Raw genomic sequence first — 27,393 nt, forward strand, 5'->3', positions numbered from 1 at the left:
CAGCAGGGAGGAAGCTGTTCTTGAGTCGGTTGGTACATGACCTCAGACTTTTGTATCTTTTTCCCAACGGAAGAAGGTGGAAGAAAGTATGTCCAGGATGTGTGGGGTCCTTAATTATGCTGGCTGCTTTTCCGAGGCAGCAGCAAGTGTAGACAGAGTCAATGGATGGTGAGAGATGGTGACAGTTGTAGCGGACATGCCAAATTTCTTTAGTCTTCTGAGAAAGTAGAGGCATTGGTGGGCTTTAGAACCATAGAACCATAGAAAATTACAGCTCAGAAACAGGCCTTTTGGCCCTTCTTGTCTGTGCCGAACCATTTTTTGCCTAGTCCCACTGACCTGCACTTGGACCATATCCCTCCACACCCCTCTCATCCATGAACCCGTCCAAGTTTTTCTTAAATGTTAAAATAGAACCATCGTTCTATGTTAAAATAGAACCATAGTTAACCAAAGTTAACTTTCTTAACTATAGTGTCGGCATGGGGGGACCAGAACAGGTTTTTGGTGATCTGGACACCTAAAAACTTGAAGCTCTCGACCATTTCTACTTTGTCCCCTTTGATGAAGACAGGGGCATTTTCTCCACCATGCTTCCTGAAGTCGATGACTCCCTCAATGTCAACAAAATGAAGAAGATAGAGATTATTGTCGTTGCACTAGTTCACCAGGTTCGCTATCTCATTCCTGTACTCTGTCCCATCATTGTTTGAGATCCGACCCACTACAGTGGTGTCATCAGCAAACTTGAAAATGGAATGGGAGGGGAATTTGGCCGCAGTCATTGGCGTATAAGGAGTATAGTAAGGGGCTGAGGACACAGCCTTGAGGGGTACCGGTGTTGAGGATGATTGTGGAGGAGGTGTTGTTGCCTATCCTTACTGATTGCAGCCTGTGGGTCAGGAAGTTCAGGATCCAGTTCAGGGGAAGGAGCCGAGCCCCAGGCCACGGAGATTGGAGAAGTTGAAGGGCTGAATTGCCTACTCCTGCTCCTAATTCCTATGTTCCTATCTTTGTCGTTCCTCATTGGACTTTAAGTTGACAGAGAGAGTGCATTAGCTGGTCACTATTGACCAAAGATCAAATGCTAGTGAGTCACATTCAGGTTTTCTCAGTTTGGCTATACGCTGAGCTGACAAGGAATGGTTTGAAAGGCTAGGGGAAATATTTCCAGATGACCTGATTTAACTTTACTCCTCCTGGAACCTGTCAGCTATTAAAGCATCAAGAGCAGATCTCCCACATTTTCCTTCCTCCATTGCATCAGCACATTCATAGTGTCCCTCAGCAGCCCCCTCATGCCTGCCCTTCACTGATGGGACGGTAGATATGACGCACCAATGCCCCATTCACTATTGCCTTCAGTCTCCAAGGCTGTATTCCTACATTATACTCTGCCAATGTTGAGACTTTGATTTGAGGCTGTTGAATTCTGCCTATCCAGTTGACATTGCTAATTGCAATGCTCGGCTCTCAGTTGTTTCTTGGGCAATGAAGTCTCTCTCCTTTGTAACAGACCTGGATCCTGTTCACTGTAGCCTCGCCAACAAATGAGTGTGCAGGCCAAGGAGGAACCCCATAGCCCCGCTTAGATGTCCACCCACACTGCCTCACCACTCCCAAACAGAACCGATCTTACTTTCATTTTTGCATGGACCTATTGTTCAAGGAACCTCAAGATGGAGTTGCTACACCTGCACTACAGGACCGAGTTTGACCCTCCCTCACTGTCTGCATTCCTCTGATTTATGTGGAGTCTCAAGTAGAATTACCCAGTGGTATTCTCCAACCTCCCCCACTAATATTGGATCCCATCATCATGGGCATTCCGGCCTGTGAAACACCTGTGCTCTACATGGATCTGTACTTACCCCATTTGGTGGCTGTGTGCACAGTAATGTACAGAGGTGATCCCCAGCCCATGAGAGCTTCATATACCACACCTACACCCCATATTACATCCTCCCGATCTCCAGACTGGGGATAACCCCAGTGACCATTACCATTCCCTCTACAGCCCAGTGCAGAGCCTGCCCCTCCCTGCAGCTGGGGTGCACCACACTTCCAGTGATCGTTCCTGCTACCTGCCCATTGCACTTCTGCACTGTATCGTATTTCTGACTTCAGACTGAGGTTCACATAGCCTCTGGACTGCCTATCATCTGTGACTCCTTTCCATTTCACTGGAGGAATCTCTGCACTGTGACTCCTGTCTGCCAGCCCCTGAACTAAAATAATTCCCCTTTCCAAAGAGGACTAAGGACAACAGTAACCGTTCCAAACCACATCACCCCCAACTTCTGACTGTTGATGCAAACCATCCATAATGTGCCACACCCACGCCTCCCCCCCCCCGCCCCCCCGGCCCATTCCGGGGTCTGTGTGTATCCCTTTCCAGTTAACAATGTGGTATCCCTTTTACCCTCTTGTTTGTTAGAGTTTCACGTACCCTTGTCAAGATCCAGTTTCCCTCCCCTCAGTTTTCCCTCTGCCTTCCATTGTTTGTCATCCTCCCTGTCCACTCTGTCTTCCATTATGCCCCCTTGCCCTTACCCCCCACCCTTGCACAGCCCTCCTTACCCATTTCCCTCCTATCTGTATCAGCCCCACCCTCACCTTGCACCTCACTCCCGATTAGAATTTGGTTGGTCAAAGTGCAGGGTCCATGAGTCCCGCAACACAGTGCTGTCGATATAGACAACACAGGCATGGAGCTGGAGGGCACAAACCAGTCTGCACCAGCAAAGGCATGGTGGCACACTGGTTAGCACTGCTGCCTCACAGCGCCAGGGACCCAGGTTCAATTCCGGTCTTGGGAGACTGTGTGGAGTTTGTACGTTCGCCCCATGTCTGTGTGGGTTTCCTCCGGGTGCTCTGGTTTCCTCCCACAGCTGTGCTGGTTAGGCTGACTGGCCATGCTAAATTGCCCCTTAGTGACTCAAGATATACAGGTTAGGGGGATTAGCGGGGTAAACACATGGGGTTATGGTGTGAGTCGGTGTAGACTCGAAGGGTCAAATGGCCTCCTTCTGCAGTGTACAAATTCTACGATTCTATGAAAGGGGGTGTTCGGCCCAGCAGGAGTGACGAACACCATAGCAGGTGGGCTATGTTGCACTCACCCTTGAGTGAATTGAGGTCCAACTTGTACACTCTTTTTCAAAAAGAGTTTGAGGGCGACACAATTTCCCGCTGGCGTGTCACAAACTTGGAAAGCATGGGGAGATTCTGGCGAGCAGCTGCTATAATGAGTATTTATGACATGCAAATGAATGTCTTTGGTGTTCACATCACCAGGCAACGGAAAAACCAACTTGCCGTTGGGAGAATTGCAACATGTTTTCACGCTGCTGGGTTTCTGATTTTTTGGCACCCACTGGATTTTCCATAGCCACCTGTCACCAAAGAAGAAGGATGAGAGAATTCCACCCACAAAGTCTGATCCCAAATTGTATGTTTCTAGTGAGGTGAAGTGCTGACAAGGAATGTAAGCTGGGAAATGATGGGGCACAGCTCCAGACTTTTATATATTTCGATCAATGATGGACAAAAAAAATCAGGGGCTGCAACATTGTGATTCACCAAGCAACACTTTGCATGAATGTAAATCTACAATTTGTGGATTGTCACTAGTCAAGAGTATTAAGGATATGGAGCAGCAGGTGGATGGAGTTGGGATACAGGTTAGATGATTTCATTAAATGGCAAAAAAGGCTAAGGTTGTTAAATGGTCTAATTCTTTATGGAGTGCCAATTTAGCAAGCTGCTTGTCTTGGATGATGTTGAGCTTGTTGTGTGTTGTTGGAGCTGTAATCATCCAGGCAAAGGGACAGCATTCCATCACAGTCCTAACTTGTGTCTTGTAGGCTGTGGACAGACTTTGAAGAATCAGGAAATGAATTTCTCTCTGCAGAATTCAGAGTGTCTGACCTGTTTGGGGCGACACAGTAGCACAGTGGTTAGCACTGCTGCTTCACAGCTCCAGGGACCTGGAATCGATTCCCGGCTTGGGTCACTGTCTGTGTGGAGTTTGCACATTGTCTGCGTGGGTTTCCTCCGGGTGCTCTGGTTTTCTCCCACAGTCTAAAGATGTGCGGGTTAGGTTGATTGGCCATGTTAAAATTACCCTTAGTGTCCTGAGATGCGTAGGTTAGAGGGATTAGTGGGTAAATATGTAGGGATATGGAGGTAGGGCCTGGGTGGGATTGTGGTCGGTGCAGACTCGATGGGCCGAATGGCCTCTTTCTGTACTGTAGGGTTTCTATGATTCTATGACCTGCTCTTGTAGTCACAGTATTTACATGGCTGGCCCAGTTACACTTCTGGTCAACGGTATTCCGCAGGATGTTGATAGTAGGAGATTCAGTGATGGTAATGCCATTGAATGTCAAGTGAAGATGGTTAGATTCTCTCTTGTTGGGGATGGTTATTGTCTCTCACTTTTGTTGTGCGAGTGTTACCTGCCACTTATCAGGCCGTGCCAGAATGTTGTCCATGTATTTGGACATGGGCTGCTTCAGCATCTGAGGAATTGTGAAAAGTGCTGAACATTGTGCAATAATCAGCGAACATCCCAATCCATGTCTTTATGAAGGAGGGTAGGTAATTGATGAGGTAACTGAAGATAATTGGACATAGGACACTACCCTGAGGAATTCCTGCAATGATTTCCTGGAGTTGAGATGATTGATTTCCAAATACTACAACCATCTTCTCTTGTTGATAGCAACACTCCAACCAGTGGAATGATTTTCCCAATTTCCATTAATTTTGACAGGGCTCCTCAATGTCAAATTTAGTTAAATGCTGTCTTGACACTAAGGGTAGTCACTCTCACCTCATCTCAAGTTGTTCTTTTGTCCATGTTTGGACCAAGGCTTAAGGAGGTTAGACGTCAAAAGGCCCTGCATCAGTGAGCAGATTAGCACTGTTGACAACACTTTCTATTATTTGCTGATAATTGCAAGGAATCTGATCATCAGCAGGATTGGATTCATCCTACTTCTTGCGGACAGGACACACCTGGACAAATTTCTCCATTACTGGGTGGATACCAATGTTGTAGGTGTACTGGAACAGCTGGGCTCCGAGCACAGCAAGTCTTGGAGAACAAGTCTTCAGTACGAATGCTGGAATGTCAGGGCTGATTGTCTTTGCAGTATCCAGTGTCTTCATCCTTTCTCTTGGTACCACGTGGAGTGTATCGAAGACTGGCATGTGATGCTGGTAGCTTCAGCAGCAGGCTGAAGATGGCTGCGAATGCTTCAGCCTTGCCTTTTGCACTGATGTGCTGGGCTCCCCATCAATGAGGATGCAAAACCTCCTGCTCCTGTTAGTTGTTCAATGGTTCACCACCATTCACCACTGGATGTGACAAACTGCAAAGCTTTGATCTAATCTGGTAGTTGCAGGATCATTTAGCTCTGTCTACCGCATGCGCCATCCATTGTTTACCATGTCAGTAGTCCTGTGTTGTAGCTTCAGCATGTTCTAGATATACCTAGTGCTGTTCCTGGTATGCTCCCCCGCTACTTTCATTGAACCAGGGTCGATCCCTTGATTTAATGGTAAGGTGAAGGATATGTCAGGCCTTAAGATTAAACATTGTGGTTGAATAGAATTCTGCTGTTCTTGATGAACTTATGGATGCCTAGCTGTGAGCTGACAATTCTGAATCTACTCCACTTAGCACCACACCATCACAATGGAGAGTATGCTCCTTTTGAAGACAGGACATGCTGCTTAAACATATGGCTACCATTACTAGTACAAACATTGCATTTGTTCAATCATTCATCATACATGAACAAATATCATTTGTTCTCAAAAAATGAGTAAAATATAGGCCTCAAAAGTCTATCTTCAGTGTGTTAGTATTCTAAGTTTAAGTTTATTTATTAGTGTCACAAGTAGGCTTACATTAACAGTGCAATGAAGTTACTGTGAAAATCCCCTAATCGCCTCACTCCGCGCCTGTTTGGGTACAGAGGGAGAATTTAGCAGGGCCAATGCACTGAAGCAGCATATCTTTCAAACTGTGGGAGGAAACCGGAGCACCCGGAGGAAACCCGCACAGACATGGGGATAAAGTGCAAACTCCACGCAGTCACCCAAGCCAGGAATCAAACCTGGGTCCCTGGCACTATGCCATGATGCCGTCCCCATATGTTCTTGAGAGTGATAACCCTGCCAATCCGCAAGCATATGAAGAGTCAAAGGGAGCTCATTGCACTCTAATAGTAAGCCTCTCCACCATGAGGAATAATGGCACCTGTCATACCAACTAAGATGAATGGATTTCCTAGGAGAGGAGACAAAGCCATGACCCAGCCTGACCCTCCAACTTGCTCCCACACCTGTTGATTGGTAGCCTTCACATGCTGCATCAGAACATTGGCCGATTGTCAGGACAGGTATCTGAAAATACCCAGCCTAGGACTCCCCTCGCCTGGCTACAGCCGTTTTTTCAGCAGTGAACTGTATTTGGGGCAAGCTCCACCTCAAGTAGGACTGCTAGAACTGTGTGGGAAGCCCAGACTCCAAATATCCATCTTACAGCCTAATCTGCAGGCTCTCCTGTCCTCTTGCCAGGGCTGACAATAATATTGTATCCGAAAGGTCACAGAGGTCTGGCCCCACAGTCAGTGAGGAAATCACTTTCACTGAACACCCACAATCTTAAATTGAACTAATTTCTAGTCATTGGCACGAGCATCACTTTCAGTTTGTACCAATTCATCCTTCCGTGAATTTCCACAGAATGGCAAAACATACAACTTGCATTTATGTATTAAAGTTATTTTTTTTCCCCCCCCAAAGTACCATGGAGTCTGACATATGCTATTTATACGGTTAAGCAGATTGTAGAGACTGCGAAAAGGTAGAAGGATCTGATAAGAGAATGAAGGGCGATCTTAATGTGCCAAAATGGAGGTGTGACAGACAGGGTTTGTAAATGGATTGAATCAGGAACAAAGATTAAAAGGCAAATTCGCTGTTCCGACAAACATCCTACTTCCTTGGGAGCATAAACAAGGCATTCAATGTCTGCATTGTAGAAGCGCATTTCAGTGTAAACACATGAGATTCGGATTAATTGTGTTTATTGTAGAAAAATAGGCAGTACAAGTAACAAAATTTGTGATGACAAAATGTGGTCAATTATATACGAATAGGCTTGGTGTTTTCAAATTAAGCATGAAGTGCATTTCAAGACAGTGGTTTTCACAGCACTGAGTATAGTTAACACTTATGTGAGCTGGTGACTGTGGTTATACATTGCATGCTTGCAAAGTTGTAACACTGCGGAATGTAACACAATGGTTCTCAACCATTATCTCCCATCCATATTTGGAATGATACTAGGGCCTCAACAGGGAAGGGTAAGAAATTAACAAGCAGTCCTTAAGCAGAAATTTTTTTTTTAAAGTGCCAGTCTTTATGAAAGCTAATTCTTAATGTGCACTTTAGACTTTGTAAAAATTGTTTCAGTTCTAAAAATGCCTGCCCTGTGTGGCTGCCACCCGGTGAAATGTGAAAACAGGAAGCAGAACCTGTGGCCAAATGATGGCATGACGCAACCACTTGAACCTGCCTTTGTAAATGGCTGGTGAGATGATGGCAATACAGAGGGTAGCATAGCTGACTGTTATTGTCAGAGGCATCACCAGTCCTACGGTGTACGTTCACTGCAGGAGTTCATGAAGCAGGTGGCAGAATTATCCAGAGAGGCTGCCAACAGAACCAGAACCTGCACAGTCACTACTAGACAGCAACTCCTTTGCCTGTAAATGTGAATGAGGTGCTAACAGTAGGCCAGTCTCTGGCAAATCTATTACTCCCATTTCTTCTTCCAAAAGACATGCAGTAAATAATAGGTGGCCGCCACTGCTCAATATCATGGATATACCATCCAGTAATGCCAGAACACTAGGCACACTGACTCTCCGAAAGAGTATTGTACCTAGGCCCACCTCCCTCCCCACCCTAACCATTTACCATGGCCAATCCACCTAAGCTACACATCTTTGGACACGAAGGGGCAATTTGCATTGCCAATCCACCTAAACTACGCATCCTTGGATACTAAGGGGCAATTTACTGTGGCCAATCCACCTAACCTGCACATCTGTGGGAGGAAACCGGAGCATCCGGAGGAAGCCTTCGGAGGAAACTCATGTAGACATGGGGAGAACGTACAAACTCCACACAGACAGTCACCCAAGGCCGGAAGCGAACCCAGGTCCTTGGCTCTGTGAGGCAACAGTGCTAACCACTGTGCCACCGTGCTGCCCACAAAGAGAAGTAAAATATTTAAAACATGGCTGCAAAATGTGATTGCTAACCCTAACCTATGCTGCCTCCCACACAGCCTATTTCGTATGGTCAGGCAATGATTAAACACTACACCAGGATGTTGCGAGGACAATGCAATAACGAACTCAGTCAAATTACCGCAGAGTCCCTCAAAGACGTAGATTGACTCAATTCACAGACAAAGGCATTGTTCCCTGAAAGCAAGATGGCAACTGCGCCTCTGTAAATAACTTTCCAATTTATCATCCCATCATCATAATGACAGGTAAGTGATTGGAGCCAGAAGCTTTAACTGAAAAAGAGCTTTCTAGGAATTAACAAGAATCTGATGGTGAGATCCATTGAAGTACTGTCCATGGCCAGTGTAAATTATTGTAGGTTGATTTTTTTTAGGTTGGCCATTCTCTTTTGAACTCACTATTTTTCTTGAGTTTTAGAGATATTTAATATAAAAAAATACTGATTTTTTTTCTGAATTGACCCAGATTTCTTTGTAAGATTCAATACCTCTGCACTCATTTTCTCTTGTTTTAAGAATTCTATAACTAGAAAGAGAAAAAAACAGGACATTAAATTGGTGTTAAAAAACTGACTGACCTATTGTTGAGTTACACTGAATACCTGCTTTACTTTGTAAATCATGAGATTAAATCTGACCTGGAAATAACTGACTGGGTAACGGAGGTCAAAGATGTTCCATTACCTGATTAGCCCTGTTGAGCATTAAAAATTAATTCAGAAAAATATTAGTATTCTCAAACATTTAAAGCCCTTTCATTATTCGGCAGGTTAATGGTACTCATAATGCACCCAAGGAGTTTCAACCAGTTAAACTATATTCTTCCTGATGCAGTTTACCAGGATAAACTTTGGAAAATCTTTGTTCTGATGGAACTTTTGACATTTCACAATAAATTTTGCATCTATTACCACAAACATTTAAGACTCTTCGGACCAGCATGTGTTAAGAGTTAAACTGTATAGCCTTTCTAATTATAAACCACTTGACAACAGGGGGCACTGCTACACAATCTTTCCTCAGCTGGTTCTCGACAAATACTGATTGTGGTGCGATTGTGGACAGCAATCCTCCCCAGCAAAAACCAAATCATAGATTAATTGCATAATGTGCAGTGCAGGCATCTGTTTATAACAGTAATGGTGTTTTATACAGAAAAAAAACTAGGCTTGCTGTGTACGGGAACCCTGACAACACATTGAACTTTGTCCCAATTCAATCCACGGATGTAATAATTGACATTTCACCGGTCATCCTTTTGCATAAACAATGAAGACAATTTGATCATTTGTTTGAGAACATGCAAAGAATAGGACACAAAAGTTGGCAATTATTCCTGACTGATGGCAAATGACAGGTTTTGCAAAAACTGAATCATCACAATTGTTATGAGATATTCGTCTACAATCTTTAGCTCCAAGACATAAACCGACAGGGAGGGAAGGAATAAAAAATAAGTTAAAAATAGTAGTTCTTCAATCCATTACCAAGCCATAATTATGGTACATGAATTCCTGGAAGACCAAAATAGGCACTATTATTGAAACCCCCTTATGTATGTTTGGCCGCAATATTTAAACATATTCTGTAAAGATCTTGTTTTTAACCAAATACATATCTGTCGCTGAAAATCCTACAAAACATTTGCAACAATCGTGAGGAATGACTTTTCCTGAAAAACTATTTGCACAAACTTAGGGCTTCTGACGGTCACAGTGTCAAGGATCGACATTTTCCACGGGAAGTCAAACGATGGCATATGGATAGTGTCCTTTATAATTAGGGTTACACTTCAAAACAAGCCTTTTTGCCGAGTTTTGGACAAAGTCTTCAGAGAAGAGTTTAAAAATAAACTTAAAAAAATAACATTTTGGACTTGAACATCAATGTTTTGTTGAACATTCCACAATAGTGAAAAAAGCATTATACAAAACCTTTGATATTTTACAGTTCTATGAATTTGGTCTGCATTTATTTTTCCCATAAGAAAGAGTCATCATCTAGTAGCAAAGCCAGTTTTTCATTAAAGGGCCTATAGAAGTTCTCAAGAATCCTCCTGGTTTCCGGCAACATTGGTCCAAGGCTTTTGTCTTTGGGACGCCTGGTATTTGACGCAGGATTGTTTATGATGGCTGCCTCCTGTTGCTCTGTCAAGTTTCCTGTTGAAAAAGTAGCAGTACAGCTTTAGGAAAATACATCTAATAATAGCACGGCAAATTTAAACCTTTCCTTCTGAATTTGGCACCCTTTTTCTTTCCACTTTGTGAGCTGTCTTTTATTTTTTGCTCCTTACCCTGCCATGATTTAAAAGGGGTAAGATATATTTGGTTTACTTTTGTGTCTGCAAGCTGAGGCTGGAAATGGTGGAAGGAAGCTGTGACTCTCTTCTGTGTTAAATGGCATAGCTCAGTATAGTTACCAGAGTGTAATCTCTTAAACTAACACCAAGATATTCATTAACATTCAGCGACCTATTAATCAGCAAGACTATTAATCTGAAGCACATGCTACCTGTGCTTAATAAACTGTCCCTTTTTACAAAAAAAGAGCGAGGCATTAGGTTACCAATTCAGCATTGTACCCATTCCTATTAGCACTAGTAATGTCTTCAGTAGCTTGGTTAGCCTGATGACCAGGAAAGGAGGGTTTGGGAGTTGACCAAAAAAATTCCAAGCAGCTGCAACGTCCAACTGAAAAGCAGGTTCAATTAAAGGCTGGCATGTCATAGAATCTACAGTACAGAAGGAGGCCATTTGGCCCATCGAGCCTGCACTGACAACAATCCCACCCAGATCCTATCCCCGTAACCTCATGCATTTACCTTGCTAATCGCCCTGACATTAAGGGGCAATATCATGGCCAATCAACCTAACCTGCACATCTTTGGAGTGAGGGAGGAAACCAGAGCACCCGGAGGAAACCCACACGGACACAGGGAGAACATGCAAACTCCACACAAATGGTGACCCAAGGCCAGAATCGATCCCGGGCCCCTGGCGCTGTGAGGCAGCAATGCTAATGCTAACCACTGTGCCACCATGCCGCCCTTCTGTGAATCAGCTTAACAAAATTTTGGTTTAATTCTTGAAGTCAATGGAATTTGTGAATTTATTGTGAAGAGGGCACCAAAAGAGTAAGAGGCTACTAGCTAGTAGGCATGCTACCAAGACTGCATTATCATTTGAACCACTTGTAAATTCAGTTAATCCGGTCAAATTAACATTCAGAAGTATTATGGCCATTAATGTCCAACCTCAATTATGCAGAATGGTTCTTGCTTGTCTGAATTTTAGGAGGGAAAGCATTTCAACAACATGACTCTCCAATTAAGGTATTTGCAAAGTTGATTTAAAACTCAGTGTTTATCAACCATACGCTAGCATGGTCCATGCCATACTATCATGAAATTTAGATTAGAAATCTTTTTTCCCCCCAAATAACAATGAAATATTTGATGCTATTGAAGCACCATTGAATCAGATATATTGCTGTTATTTTATCCAGTAGAAATGCATACCAGCTGTTGGGATACTGGGGCCACATTCACTGACTACGCAAACATAAAGATAAACAAAAACTAAAAGGTTATTCAGCTACAACATCCCAGAATTTGACTTCACAGAATCACAGAATATTACAGTGCAGAAGAGACCCTTCGGCCCATCGAGCCTGCACCGACGCATGAAAGGTCCTGACCTGCCCATCTAATCCCACTTGTCAGCACTTGGCCCATAGCCTCGTTATGTTACGACATGCCAAGTACTCATCCAGGTACTTTTTGAAGGATGTGAGGCATCCCGCCTCCACCACCCTCCCAGGCAGCGCATTCCAGACCGTCACCACCCTCTGGGTAAAAAAGTTTTTCTTCAAATCCTCCCTAAACCTCCCGCCCCTCACTTTTAACTTGTGTCCCCTTGTAACTGACCCCTAAACCCTCCCCCACTTTTAACTTGTGTCCCCTTGTAACTGACCCTTCAACTAAGGGAAACAGCTGCTCCTGATCCACCCTGTCCATGCCCGTCATAACCCTGAACACCTCAATCAGGTCGCCCCTCAGTCTTCTCTGTTCCAGAGAAAACAACCCAAGCCTATCCAACCCCTTCTTATAACTTAAATGTTCCCTCCCAGGCAACAGCCTGGTGAATCTCCTCTGCACCCCTTCCAGTGCGATCACATCCTTCCTATAATGCGGCGACCAGAACTCTGTCTCTTCCTACAACTCCATGCCTATCTTTGGAATACTGCTAGGGACTGGATTCCAACTTAGATTTATAGAATTTTTTTTATATAAGTAGCTGAATGTCTCAGTATTGGAACATAGAGAAGTAGTCCATTCAGCCCCTTGAGCCTGTTCTGCCTTTCAGTTTAATCGTGTTTGATTAGAAGGTAAGACAGGGGAAAGGTTTGGTGGCTACAGCTATAACATGAGAAGTGAAAATAACCAAGCATGTACTGTGAAAACAAAGCTCTACTTTTCTCACGTTACCAGCAACAGTGGCCGGACAACCTGAAAGGATTGGTAACCCTGACACCCCTGGTCCGGACTCTCGAAGCAACTCTCTAAAATAAGAGCTTCGTTGCAATATGCAAAATTACATGGGAAAGGTTGCCTTGGAGGGAAAGGGCTGAAGAACAGCCTTCAGCCAGGAGGGCCTTTAAATGACCAATAGATATTAAGGATATTTTGAGTGTTATTATCACGTTACCATTCAAGTAAGATTAGCACCATAGAATCATAGGGCCCGATTTTACCATTTTCATTCTAAGTGCTGAATTTGGGCGCAATTCAGATCCAACTTGGAAAACTGTTCTCAGGCACTTAATACGCACTTAGCCTGAAAAAAAATCGTGAGTCTGAATCACGCTGTGGGCGGGGCTTATCACGCCCGAAATGCTGCAGCTCCGATCGGAGCCTTCAACTGCCCAGGCGCAGTGAAAAAAATTTTGAAAAACGCGCCCCTGTCACATTGCTCCCGGGCCGCAAAAAGCGGATAAAGCGGCTTGGGAGCAAAAAACAGGAGTGATGGCTCCCATAGACACCGCCCCACCCCCACAGCATAAATGTCCCCATTATCCACCCACCACCCCCACTACCCAGACTGATCTCGACCCTCTGCCCCCCTTCCCCCTCACCAATCGCCCGCAGAGTGGCAGCAGTCCCCCCTGCCCCTGCCCCCCCACTCCCTCACCAGAAATCCATCTGGCTTCCCTTTTCCCCTCCACTAGAGAGCGATTGGACCTCCCTGCCCCCCCACCCCCCCCCCCCCCCCCCCCCCAAAACAGAGATACATCTGACCCGCTTTCCTCCTCCCTCCCCCAGAGAACGATCGGGCCTCCCTCCTCCCCAAAGAATAATCTGGCCTGCCTCCACCCCCCCCCCCCATCCCCCCCCCTCCCCCCACCACCGATCTGAGTCAGAGAACCACCGGAAGCTCTGAATTTACCTCTTCAGAAGCTGGAGCGCCCAAAACAGATCTTTGCCGAGCAGGTCTGTTTCATGTCGAACCTGGACGGGCGAACGCGATGGTAAAGGGGGAAATGTGATAAAGTTGGGTGGGAAGCCCATTAATTCAGTTTAAATGCATGCAAATGCATTTAAATTGGCGTTGCGCCCATTTTGGGTGTGGTTCAGATTGTGGCCATTTTTGGGCCTTGGTAAAGTGGGCATCTGCGCGGACTCGGACGCGAATCGCGCTAATCACCTCATGCCCGACTTTGCCAAGTTTTCGTGCCCGCAATGGTAAAATCTGGCCCATAGAATCCCAACAGTGCAAGAGGAAGCCATTCAGCCCATCGAACCTGCACCGACCCTCTGACACAGCATTTTACCCAGGCCCACCCCCCACCACCCCACGCTATCCCCATCACCTCACGTTATCCCCGTAACCCCACACATTTACCCCACTAATGCCCCTAATCTACACATCTTGGGACACTAAGGGGCAATTTAGCACGGCCAATCAACCCAACCTGCACATCATTGGACAGTGAGGGGAAACCGGAGCATCCGGAGGAAACCCATGCAGACATGGGGATAACGTACAAACTTCATGTAGACAGTCACCTGAGACCAGAAGTGAACCCGGGCCCTGGTGCTGAAAGGCAGCAGTGCAAATCATGAGCCGCCACCAGTTCCAAACTATTTCGAAGCAACCTAATCGGGGGGGGGGTTGAATTCTAGGCCCAGTATGCCCAAACTGACTTCAATTTGAGTATTTGCTGAAATGAATCTTAAGTATTGAATTGGCTGATCCCTCGAGTTTCAACAATATATCTTATGAAGAGTACTGCTATCAACTAATGTGCTCTGGAATGATTTTTTTTCAACAAATGCTTTTAGCAGAGGAATGCAGCTTAATCTGAAAACATACCCAAGCTTAGGAATTCGAAGACTCTGTGCATACTCTTTTTCAAATTCGCGGCATGTTCTTCCAGTCGGAGAATGAGGAACTGGTTTTGGTTATAAACTGCGTACCAGTCCCACAAAAAGACCGCATACAATCCAATTTGCAATCTCACCTAAAAGGATAAAGAAAGACAACATTGGCAAAAACACCCTCCTTCATCTGTTTCTTTTGTGGCCAATCACTTTATGTGGCCAATAGTGAGTATTTTAAAAAGGAGTCCGATCAGGTTTGTCCCTTTGGATTACTAGACAAGAATTTTGTTAAGATCAGCGGCACAACACCAGTGCACTGACGCTCTGCACTAGAGGTGAACGGAGGGCCTGTCTTCAGAAACTCCCACGCCAGGAATTCCCGATGGAGAAAACACAGGAGGAAGGAACAAGACAACAAGGGGAACACTTCCATGAGGTTTTCCCAATCTCCTATTGTAACCTCAGCAGAAATCTTAGTGAAATGGTGCGAATAGCAATGTTTAGCCATTAAGTCCCTCAAGAAATTTCCAACATAGCAAGCCGGGTCAACCCGTGCCACCCTTAAAAAAAACTGTTATTGACCAATTGGAAAGAGATAATGACAAGAGGCCAAAGAAGAGATGATCTAACTGTCTTTTTGGTCATGGAATGCTGCAGTTACCATCAAGTTTCAGTATCAGGCGCTGTCAATTGTTGTGAAAACCCATCTGATTCACTAACATCCTTTAGGGAAGGAAATCTGCCATCCTTACCTGGTCTGGCCTACGTGTAACTCCCGATCCACAGTAATGCGGTTGACTCTCAAATGCCCTCTGGAATGGAGGGCAGTTAGGGACGAGCAATAAATGTGGCCCAGCCAGCGACGTTCACGTCCCATAAAGTAATTTAGATAAAGAAATTTTGCTTGATAAAGTGGACGGCAGCATAGCAATCCTGTTGCCACATGAAGATTATCATTTTGCAGAAAAGAGCAAGTAGATTGCAGCCATTCATTCACAACAGCCTGCATTTTAACTCCAATCCCTCCAGGTAGCCCAATGACACAAGGATGAAGATTGTTATGTTCTTGGTTGGATGACCGAGTGGCCGAGTGGCTAAACTTCACTAAGGAATTTCAATTAATTTTGAATATTTTTTCCAATAATTCATATGAACACATTGAAGGTGAAAATATACAGCTCCTTTTTGGCAAGCAAAAGCAAATCAACAGTTACTCATAGCATTTCAAATGATCGATAGTTGGAAAAACTCTACAGGGATAGAAAAAATAATCGAACACAAGCATTAAAAATAATGTGCCATCAATTGTATTGAGTTATGGACAAGACTTAAGTGCTAGTGAAGGAAGAACTTGAACTTATCACTACAGACATGGTCAATTAGGTAGCATTAATGGTCCCTTATATGGAATGCCAATACTTCTATTAACGCAACATTTTATGTAAATTGAGTGGCTGCTGGCAAATGCATTGCACTCTCAATTTTCCATAGTTAGTCTCCAGGTAGATAAGGCAAAAGAGAACTAGCTTTATTCATTGCCATTCCATCTGTGAGACTAAATGGCGGGCAAGGAATTAGAGGAGATCATTACGTGTCGGATCTTGTCTCAATCTAAGTAAACAAATATGCATTTTACTGCAGGAAATACTGGATGTTGATCAGCAGGAACAGAAACTGGAATCTTGCCCTCGCAACAAAAGATGTCTTTACAGTCAGACAGCCAAGCCCAAACTTGTTTACCTCAAGCTCAGTAGCCAACGGGATGAATAAGTACAAAAGGATAGGGAACAATTTCTGTCAAAAATCTGAGGCTGGGCCATTTGGCCAACAGCAAATAGCGTGGGCGGAGGCAAAAACTGACAGATGCTGATAGTCAAGGTTTACGCTGTAGGTACTGATATATTCCAAAGTCATTAGTGGTAGGAAAACAATCAAAGTCATCAGAGCATTTTCATTTTAATATATTCAGATTTTTTTTTACCATATTGTTTGAAAAATTGGGTGAAAATATGTTCTGTTATACAGAACACTGTATATATGTTTTATTTAGGATCTTTAATAGACAGAGAAGGCATACACTCTCTGGGTTGGATTCTAATACATGGCCTAGAACAGTGGTTCCCAAAGGGTGCGGCGCGCCACACTGGTGCGGCAAGAGAGGATGGCAAGTGTGGCGGGAAGATTCAAGGACAATCAAAGAAACATTTAAACATGGATTAGATATTTTTCCAAAGTGATTGTTTTATACTTTCTGGATGTCCCATGATCATATTATAAAGTAGTTGTGTTCTATGTTATGAATCAAGCACTGCTAGGAGTTGTTTTTTTTTTGTTTTTGAATGTATTTCTTATCAATAAAAAATTCGGTGTGGCCCGAGCAAATTTTTATTCCGAAAGTGCGGCCCAGTGAAAAAAGTTTGGGAACCACTGGCCTAGAAGTAGAAAGTGCATTCTAATGCACTGTGTCATTACATCTTCAAAAACTCTTTAAACTGTTCCGGCTGGTTATTCTTCTCTTGCCATCATACATACCTGCTAAAGAATATTTTTAAAGGAAAAGAAATGTTGTTAGATATCAACACAAATGGGTAAGAAAATAATTGCAATGGGTTGGCAAATCCTGCCTTGCCTTCAATGCCTTGAATTATAATATAGCACAGTGGTTAGCACTGCTGCCTCACAGCGCCAGGGACCCAGGTTCGATTCCTGGCTTGGGTCACTGTCTGTGTGGAGTCTGCATGTGTCTGTGTGGGTTTCCTCCGGGTGCTCCTGTTTCCTCCCATTGTCTGAAATACGTGCTGGTTAGGTGCATTGGCCATGCTAAATTCTCCCTCAGTGTACCCCAAACAGGCACTGGATTGTGGCGACTAGGGGACTTTCGCAGTAACTTCACTGCAGTGTTAATGAAAGCCTACTTGTGACACTAATAAATAAACTTTAAAACATCTCAGAAGATTATGAACTAAAGGACTGGATTGCACATAATGACTTAGCAGACATTTGGGCAATGGCCACTGAGCCACCCAAGACTGATGAGCAGACATTTCCTCCCAGGACCATATATTAGGTTCCTAAGTGACGTGACATTTTGCAGTGTCAACTCAGTTTTTAATGGGTTTGTGTCTGCAGTTTTAAACTGTAATATAAAATAATGTAATATTTCTGGACACCAAATCGGTAGACTCTGTGGGCACAGAGCAGTTGCTGGCTCTGTCAAACAGTGATAGAGTCATACAGTATAGAAAAAGTCTTTTGGCCCATCGAGTCTGCATCAACAATATCTACAACTAAAGGTGCTCTATTCCCATTTTCCTCACTTGTCCCATATCCTTGAATATTATGATATTTCAAGGAGTCATCCAAATATGTTTAAAAGGTTGTAAGGTTTCCAGCCTCAACTATCTTCCCAGGCAGCGCAGCATTCCAGGTTCCCACCATACTCTGAGTGAAAAGGTTTTTTCTCAAATCCCCTCTGAATCTCCTGCCCCTTATCCTAAAACTATGGCCTTTCATGATGGGCCCCTCAACCAAGGGAAAAAGCTGTTCCCTACTCACCCTGTCCGTACCCCTCATAATCTTATACACCTTAATCATATCCTCCCTCAGCCTTCTCTGCTTTAAAGAAAACAACCCAAGCCTATCTAGTCTCTCCCTATAGTTCAAGTTCTCCATCCCAGGCAATATCCTGGTGAACCTCCCTGTACCCCTTCTAGTGCTATCACATCCTTGTCATACTGATGCAGTAAGGAGGTCTCCTGAAAGGCTTGAACACACTGGAGAGGGATTTACTTTGCACTTCTCCATTCTATACTTGAGCTACAAGTACACGGTGTTGATAATTGGTACCAAAAATGTTCTATGCACCAGTGCACATTCCTCACTTGAATAAGATCATATGGTTTGCAGTGCACACCCAGATTTTGAAAAACAAAATTTAGTGTACGACTACAAGAATTAAAAATGTTACGTTTAATTTGGTTCTTTGCCAATATAAATTGGATCTCTAAATGTTGGCAGAAAAAAGAGAAATAGAGACTTTTTGATGGCATGAATTATAAATTTGCCTGCCAAATTTTTCAGTTCCAATTTTACCTCTTTTTCTATAGTGTCAACATGCATTTGTACATCAGAACCATTCAGCTTGGGTGATGTTCACATGGTAGTTTCGGCCTTGATCATTTACAGATGAGCATTGAGTGTGTTGGTGAGATTGTACATCGAATCCCTACAGTACAGGAGGAGGCCATTTGGCCCATTGAGTCTGCATCGACTCTCTGGCAGAGCATTTTACTCAGGCCCTATCCCCGGAACTCCACGTATTTACCCCGCTAATCCTCATAACCTACACATCTTGGGACACTAAGGGGCAATTTAGAATGGCCAATCAACCTAACCAGCACATCTTTGGAGTGTAGAGGATACCAGGGCACCCGGAGGAAACCCGTGCAGACACAGGGAGAATGTGCAAACTCCACAAGCAGACAGACACCCAAAGCCGGAATTGAACCCGGGTCCCTAGTGCTGTGAGGTAGCAGTGCTAACCACTGCGCCACCGTGCCGCCATGGCAAGGCTGCACTGTGCGCTCGAGACCCAGAGCTGCGGTTAAGCAAAGGGGGAAAGTAGTCATCCAGGTTCAATGTTTTTCTCCCCGAATCTTCTTTGGGACTTGGAGCCGATTTTCATTTTCATGGCTTTGTTTACGCTGATGTTAACCATTTTCTGGAGCCAGTGGGATGCCGCATGGGGTACGGTACGGTACGGTAGCACGGTGGTTAGCACTGCTGCTTCACAGCTCCAGGGACCTGGGTTCGATTCCCAGCTCGGCTCACTATCTGTGCGGAGTTTGCACATTCTCCCTATGTCTGCGTGGGTTTCTTCCGGGTGCTCCGGTTTCCTCCCACAGTCCAAAGATGTGCGGGTTAGGTTGATTGGCCAAGCTAAATTGCCCCTTAGTGTCGCGGGATGCGTAGATTAGAGGGATTAATGGGGAAATATGAGGTTTAGAAGGATTAGCAGGTAAATATGTAGGGATAGGGGGATAGGGCCAGGGTGGGATTGTTGTCGGTGCAGACTCGATGGGTCGAATGGCCTCTTTCTGCACTGTAGGGTTTCTATGGGTAGTAGTACTAAAGAAATAGTCAGAAAGTATATCCAGTTCTGATGAAAGGTCACTCGACTTGAAACAGTGGGCAGGATTTTCCACGCAACCCGCTGCATGTCTCGCAGTGGTGGAGGTGGCCTGCCGTTAGCCAGTAGGGGGACCTTATAGCCCCACTGCTGTCAACGGGGTTTCCCGTTGAATTCACCCCTCGCTGCTGGGAAACCCGTGGTGAGGGTGCACTGATGGCTGGACCGGAAGATCCCGCCGGCATGATCAGCCGGAAAGTTCCAGCTGTTAACTCTGCTTCTCGCCACAGATGCTGCAGAACCAGCTGACCTTTTCCAGCATGTCACAGAAATATTTGGAGAAAGTTCAGCCTAAGTGTCGTAACAGCGAGAAACATGAGACGAACGGCACCGGTCTCAGGCTCGCCCTGCATCGTAATCCTTCAACAGTCACCTTTTTGGATAGTTGGGAGCTTGACATTAATACTGGCAGTGGGGGGAGGAGGTGGGGGCTTAACACACCAGTGAAACTGGCTTCAGTGCGCTCGGCCGCCAATGCACAGGGTGTCCCAATCTCATGGCACATCGGAGGTCCCCCTCCCACCCCCCACAGCCATCAGACCTCCCCCTTCGTCGGTGGCATGTTCTCCACCCAGCTTGACACGGGTCGCCCACATCGGGACATCAGGGCCCTCCCCATGGGTCTCCTGGCTGACCCCCACCCCGGACATGACCCCCTTCGCAATCCACCCTGGCATGACGCCTCTGTATAGCCGTGCCACCATGGGTGACACAGTGGCAAGCACTGCTGCCTCACAGCGCCAGGGACCCAGGTTCGATTCCCGGCTTGGGTCACTATGTGTGTGGAGTCTACACATTCTCACTGTGTCTGCGTGGGTTTCCCCTGCGTGCTCCAGTTTCCTCCCACGGTCTGAAAGACGTGCTGGCCGTGCTAAATTCTCCCTCAGTGCACCTGAAGAGGCGCCAGAGTGTGGCGACTAGGGGATTTTCCCAGTAACTTCATTGCAGTGTTAATGTAAGCCTACGCGTGACAACAACAATAAATAAATAGAGCCTCCTCCCATCATTGCCCCCACCCAGGCCCCATCCCCCTGGCACACCGGCAGTGCCTGATATCCCCAGCCGGGATGTCTGGTGAGCAGTGCCAGGATGTCTGGTGGGCACTGCCAAGTGGGAACTGCCCAAAGGTCACTGTCCGGCCATGCTCCCGACCACCCACTGGCTTTGATGGTTCCAGGCTCCCTCCCCGGCGTGACCAGCTCATCAGGTCTGCGCTTGTGCAGACCAGTGGTGATTTGTGCTGGTGTGACATCTCGCTGGAGAGGTGGGAAGCATCCGGGAGGGGGAAACATGCATGCTGAACTCACTAATGATATTGAAATCCAGTCAGCCTCATGCTAATTGTGTCCACGCCCTTTCTGGGCATGAAGTGGCTCACGCCACTCGAAAGGGGCCGGAAAAATTGCAAACAGTTTTGTGCCGGACACAATTGGATTTGCAGCTTTGTACACTGTTTTCCCAGCTCGCCACACCCAGGTGGCAAAATCACACTCCATGTGTGAAGAACTGTCAGGACATTATAAATTACAAGGTCTGGACAGAAACGGTCTGAACAGTAGAAACATAAAAAGCCGGTTTTCCTCCCGAACGCTGGTGATTATGTACATTACAGTTCACTCAGGGAGGAGTTGCTGTGGTGACAAGCACTTTATGGTCAGATCCTTAATGCTGTCAAATGCAATGACAGCATGAACAGTTCCAAATTCTAACCAACAAGCTTAGACTCGCAAAGACCCTCCCAGATACGACAATTAACTTAATTGCCAGGCAGCAAAGTGGCTTAAGCACAGTGAGAATTCCCCTTCTTCTGCAGTTCTCTGCCCAAAGGCAGGGCCAACCCAGACTGTCATGATCTCCACCACAGATAGAGCAAGGAGGCAGGCCGCAAATCCACCACAACCTGCATACATTATTCAGATGGCAACAACCAGCTTCTCACTTTTCGCATGGATCGTTCTGACGTAAATGTTGAAATTTTCCAGTCCCGCCAGCCGCGGAATCAAACCCCTTGCTGTTGGTACCAATCTGATTCATACTGCCTGCCCAGCCAACTGAGCCAACACGGTCCAAGTTATTCTTTGTTAATTCCTGTGACATGGGCGTCATGGGATGGGCCCATCTCTAGGTGCCCTCGAGAAAGTGGTGCGCTACCTTCTTAAATACAACTGAGTGGCTTGCTAGGGCATTTCAGAGGGCAGTTGAGAGTCAACCACATTGCTGTGGCTCTGGAGTCACATGTAGGCCAGACCAGGTAGGGGTGGCAGATTTCCTTCCCTAAAGGGCATTAGTGAACCAGACGGGTTTTTCAGACAATCGACAATGCTTTCATGGTCATCAGTAGATTCTTAACCCTCCCAGATACGACAATAAATTTTTTTTATTGAATTCAAATTCCACCATCTTCCATGGCGGGATTCGAACCTGAGTCCCCAGATCATTAGCTGGGTTTCTGGATTATTAGTCTAGCGATAAAACCACTCGGCCATCGCTTCCCCAACATGCACTTTTACAAGCTGTAGTCCAGATCCATAGATAGTAATGTGATGGTAGAGGCTCCAACATTCTATTCATTGTGTAATTGACAAGGAAGCTCTCACGCTGTAACTGCCTGCCGATGGAGGTATCTGCAGTTTGGCCACATTATAAATACACCTTCCTTGGCCATTAAAACCTGGAGTGGGACATGAACCCAGAGATCTTGGTTCAGGGACAGGGATCCAAACCACTGCACCACAAGACCTCCCATAAAAGTGAGATATCCAATGGTATTATTCCCAGGGTAATCCACAATAATACTATTATTCATTCACATCCAGACAGAATTGAGAGACATGACTGTCATGGCTGTTTATATGACCATCACTAAAAGGTACTTACAGGCATGGCAGAGTTCACGGTGCAGTTGTACACACAGGATCTAAGAGAAGAGTGCATCAAACATCCATCGAATATTTGCAGTGAATCTTTTACTTTTTCGTGAAAATCCTCGACAGATTTGTTAGCGCTTATGAAGTACAGGTAGTCAGAATATAGCCTAAAAAAGTGTGAACATATTAGTATCATCCAAGGGCATAAATTGAGTAACTTAATAACAGAACACACCATTTTTACAGAAGCTAGTCTTTTTCCGTGTTACTGCTTTTCTTTAACATGGAGGTTCTTTTGGAACACTTTTTTTTCTACAGTCACAATAATCAATTTTGCGGTTTCAGGATAAAACTCCCCAGATTTCAAATATTAGCGTCAGATTTTAAAGCATAAGTTAGTTATTGCCTTCACTCGACATTGTCATTGTACTTTGTGGGATCAGAGTGAGAAACTAAACTGAAGTTTCACTATTAGTATTGCCTTTAAAATTACGTAACAATGACAAACAACATCCGTTTCTCTAGGATTTGCTGGTTGCTTGAAAAGATTCAAGATGTGTTAAAGACTTGAGAGGAGCTTAACATGGAGGGATATTGATTCTGGTGGCGTGAGGGAATTGAACTAACACAGCTACCTAGCTGAACAACAGAATGGATGAAAAAGAGTAAGTGAGTGCACATTAATACATTTCCTCTCCTTTCAGACTTGGTTGCTCAAGGCCTTAGAATACATCACTTTGAACAAAAGTCTTGAGGGAGAGGATTAATGAAAAGGGATTTTAAAATTAGTCATAATCCTTTACAACTGTTTGACTATAATGGAAAGGTTATAAACCTATGGTAAAGTTTTAAATCTATGGTTAAGTTTAAAACCTATGAACTAATGTCCCTTTCTTTACTCAAACGTTTTAAACTTGATGTTCTTAGCAATTAAGTGTACAAAGTAAAGAAATCAAACAGCACACCAAAGTAGTAGGAAATCCTCCTTTCATCCACACAACATTGCCATTTGCACACTAGTGTGCGTGCAGCATGCGTGCACACTCAGAGTTGGAGGGATCCAAGCCCATTACATAAGGAGAACATACCCATCTACAATGAAAATTGGTTGGCCCTCAGTCATCAGGTGACAGAAGAACAGTCGCCAAGATCACAGTTCTTAGCTATTCAGAACATTATGGGAGGAAGAAAACAAAAGAATGAGGTAAAATAATGGGAGAGACTTTTTAGAATCATCCCGCAAGAATCCTACATGTAAAGAACGAAACAAAAATATTCAAAGGAGGAAGAAACATAAATTGAGAAAGAAATCGGTGGTGTGAGAAAACAAAATGTGGGTGCATTTTCGAGGCATAGGTAACATTGGAATGTAAAGGATCTACTCTGTTCCAAATTGATAACTACTACCTGATCAGCACAAGTACATGCAGATCAGTTTGTAATGTTTCCTTCATCTAGCCCATTAAATGGAAATCCCAATGATTTAGCAGATCCTTGAGCACCTCTACTTTAACTATGTTAAAACCTTCAACCTATGGCCCCAGACTGCCACAAGGCTCAGGACAGTTCAAGGAAGACAAAACATGTAACTTTCTGTAATCTGCGGATCAGGCACAAGTCGAAATTTAAAACATACTAACTATACCTGATGGGCTATCGCCAATAAATACTATAAATGAGTTTTAGTCTGTACCCAGTTCCTAGCAGGGGCAGTCCTACAATTCTGCAGCAACGAACAACTCAACCCCAAACAAAAAGGCAATAAAGATGGCCGGGATGGGAAATAGCGCTGTGCAACTGGAGAGCTTTCTTTAGGTAAAGATTAAGGGACCATGTTGAAGCTGAGCAAAAGAAACTTGATGCCCAGCCACATCATATCTGAGCTGGTAGTACATGACGTTAACAACTGATGTCAAAAGAAGATTCCAGAAAGCTGGCACTGACATCTTCACCTTTGTGAGCACAAATATTCACTACACTATTTAATGTTAATGCCATTCAAGTTAAATGTTAAAACTAAAGAAAAAAACAGACAACATTTGTAATTAACGGTTATTCTGCACAATAATGTAAAATTAGAAGACATTTTGTATCTGTTAAGGATTCCGCCAGTGAGCAATGGTGAGCCGCCTCTGCTGCCACAAGGAGATTAGAAATTCCTGCTCTACGAGTGGAACTGTCAGGACATTGTAATCAACAACATCACTACTGAAATATTGGATCTAGGATTATGTTGTGTTTTCCCTTTTTAGATATGAAATGAATCATAGAATTCATAGAAGCCTACAATGCAGAAGGTGGCCGTTCGGCCCATCGAGTCTACACCAATCACAATCCCACTCAGGCCCTATCCCCATAACCCCATGCATTTACCCTAACTGGTCCGCCTAGGGACACTAAGGGGCAATTTAGCATGGCCAATCCACCTAACCTGCACATCTTTGGACTGTGGGAGGAAACCCCACGCAGACACGGGGAGAACATGCAAACTCTGCACAGTGACCCAAGCTGGGAATCAAACCCAGGTCCCTGGCGCTGTGAGGCAGCAGTGCTAACCACGGTGCCACCGTAAAAGTAAAATGAAACAATCCAAGTTAATTATTTTCGAGAAATTCTTGTCAGCATGGAGTTTTTAAAAATATCAAATAACTGCATTTGTAGTTTAAAATACAGATCCTTGTACTATTACGGCACCTAACCTTGTCAATAATTTTGAATACTGATGGGACTGGGTTGAATGGCTCCTCAGGGCGGCTGTATGAATTTATGGTACAGTTGTTCCGTTCTTTATATCAGATAGCATGGGAATGGGAGAGGTGCATTACACCCTTTTGTTTCACTTATATTGGCCAGGTTACTGCTGACAGACAGTGGCTCCAGTTTCCTCTGAAATCTGTAGTTCCATTGCACGTCACAAAAATACATCAGACTTTGGCTGCCACGTTGGCTGTAGCTGAAACACTAGCAGCGGTGCAGCATCATTTCTGTGCCAAGCCACCGACTTGGATGAATCTCAGAGGGAGCCAGTGCAGGTGTGCCAATTTCAGATTCACACAACATCAGTTCAATGCCAAATTCCTACCACAGTCCTGGCACCGATTCGATGCAAAATTCATAACAGGCTATTACATCTGAAGTACTTCAGCAATAATTGCCATAGCTATCCAAAATGTTTAGCCTTGTTAACTTTCCCAAACCACTGTCAATTTCTCCACATGTCCCTGGCTTTTCCTAGGGTGGAATTCCAAAGATACTTTGCCCAACCTCAGAGAAGCTGGAAAACTGGAGTCAATAAACTGGGGGAGTTAAATAGCAGAGTTCCTTACAACACCTGCGCTACATACACAAATTTAGCAGGATTTACTGGACTTTAATAAGCTAACTCTGCTTGATTTTCCATCCCCACCCTCAAAACAGTGAAATTCACTATAATGGTCCCAGTATACTGCCCTCGCTCAGATCAGTTAGCTTAGAATAGAATCAGACTTTAGGATCTTTCTAGGCTGTAGGATTCAGTGTCATGTCCATAGGTCCATTCATCGACTAACCCTTCCGAATCCCAGCACTTGTAGTTTAAGCAACAAAAGGCCAAGAACAAAAAAGTTACTATTTATCATGTTTTTTTTTGAACAGGCTACTGCTAATAAATTGATTATTTTTCTATTTATTCATTCGTTTGAATTAAGCAGGGTAGATAAACATAAGTGTGAATTTAGTTCTGCAAAAAATGGACTTTGCTAATCAGACTGTAATGTTTTAAAAATGTTTATTATGGGAACATATTTCAGGTTAAATTCATTTCTTCTGATGATTTAAACCAAATTCCCAGTTCAGGAAAGTTGAATCACACATGGAAACGTCAGTGAACCAGAAACATTAAACAGTGTGGGAATTTGAACATTTCTACCAGTCATTCATGCACAGGTGTAACGCTTTGCTGGAATTTACATTTCCTAACAGTTTGGCAAAAAACGCACTGATCAATTAACAGACGCTACAAAACTAACCTCTCAACGGGGTCCCTCAGCATAACAATAAGTTTAGCAGCCGGTAGAACTGCGTGAAGGAAGTCCTGAATTAAATACGGTGGTTCACCATTAACAGTGCGATGATAGAAATTCTGCCAAGCATTATTATCCCACATTGTGGAAGCACTTGCCTCACCTATAAAGAAATAAAATTATTTTTTTTAACTAAAGAGTAGAAAGCAAGCGAGATTCATTTCCCTGCAGGAGATTGAGATATAGGTGAACCTGACCATATTCTTTGGATTTGGCGACAGGACCAAAAAGTGGAAAGGTGCAGCACAGTTTAATACTGGGACACAATATTGGGCAGGATTTCCTGTCCGCGCTTGCCCTGAAACCGGAAAATCCCGCCCGAGGGCAACGGACCTTTCCATGATCCACCCCTCATCCGCTACGATTCCAGTGGTGGGCAGAACAGGAAAAGTTGCCCTATTGGATAGAAGGAAAGGTGCAGCGCAATCTAATACTGGGTCACATTGGATAGGAAGAGGGAAGTCTCAAACTAACAAAGGAACAGGAGCAGGCCATTTAGCCCCTCAAATCTGTCCTTTTGATCTGTGACCTATCTCCATATAAAACACTCCGGAGGCACACTG

The 27,393-nt window shown here is 44.5% G+C and overlaps 1 protein-coding gene across 2 annotated transcripts in view; it reads right to left on the reverse strand.

The window, feature by feature from the left end:
• Nucleotides 1-7,088: 7,088 nt before the first annotated feature.
• Nucleotides 7,089-27,393, reverse strand: part of LOC144500447 (carbohydrate sulfotransferase 15-like) — an 83,386-nt gene continuing 63,081 nt past the window's right edge. For both annotated transcript variants that reach the window (XM_078223380.1, XM_078223379.1), the window contains exons 5-8: nt 26,777-26,933; nt 22,780-22,936; nt 14,707-14,854; nt 7,089-10,494 (exon numbers count right to left, since the gene is read on the reverse strand). In XM_078223380.1, coding sequence (XP_078079506.1) covers nt 10,307-10,494; nt 14,707-14,854; nt 22,780-22,936; nt 26,777-26,933 — 650 coding nt within the window. In that variant the 3' untranslated portion in view covers nt 7,089-10,306. The remainder of the gene's footprint in view (nt 10,495-14,706; nt 14,855-22,779; nt 22,937-26,776; nt 26,934-27,393) is intronic.

Source organism: Mustelus asterias, chromosome 11 (genome assembly GCF_964213995.1).
Source record: "Mustelus asterias chromosome 11, sMusAst1.hap1.1, whole genome shotgun sequence".
Lineage (NCBI taxonomy): Eukaryota > Metazoa > Chordata > Chondrichthyes > Carcharhiniformes > Triakidae > Mustelus > Mustelus asterias.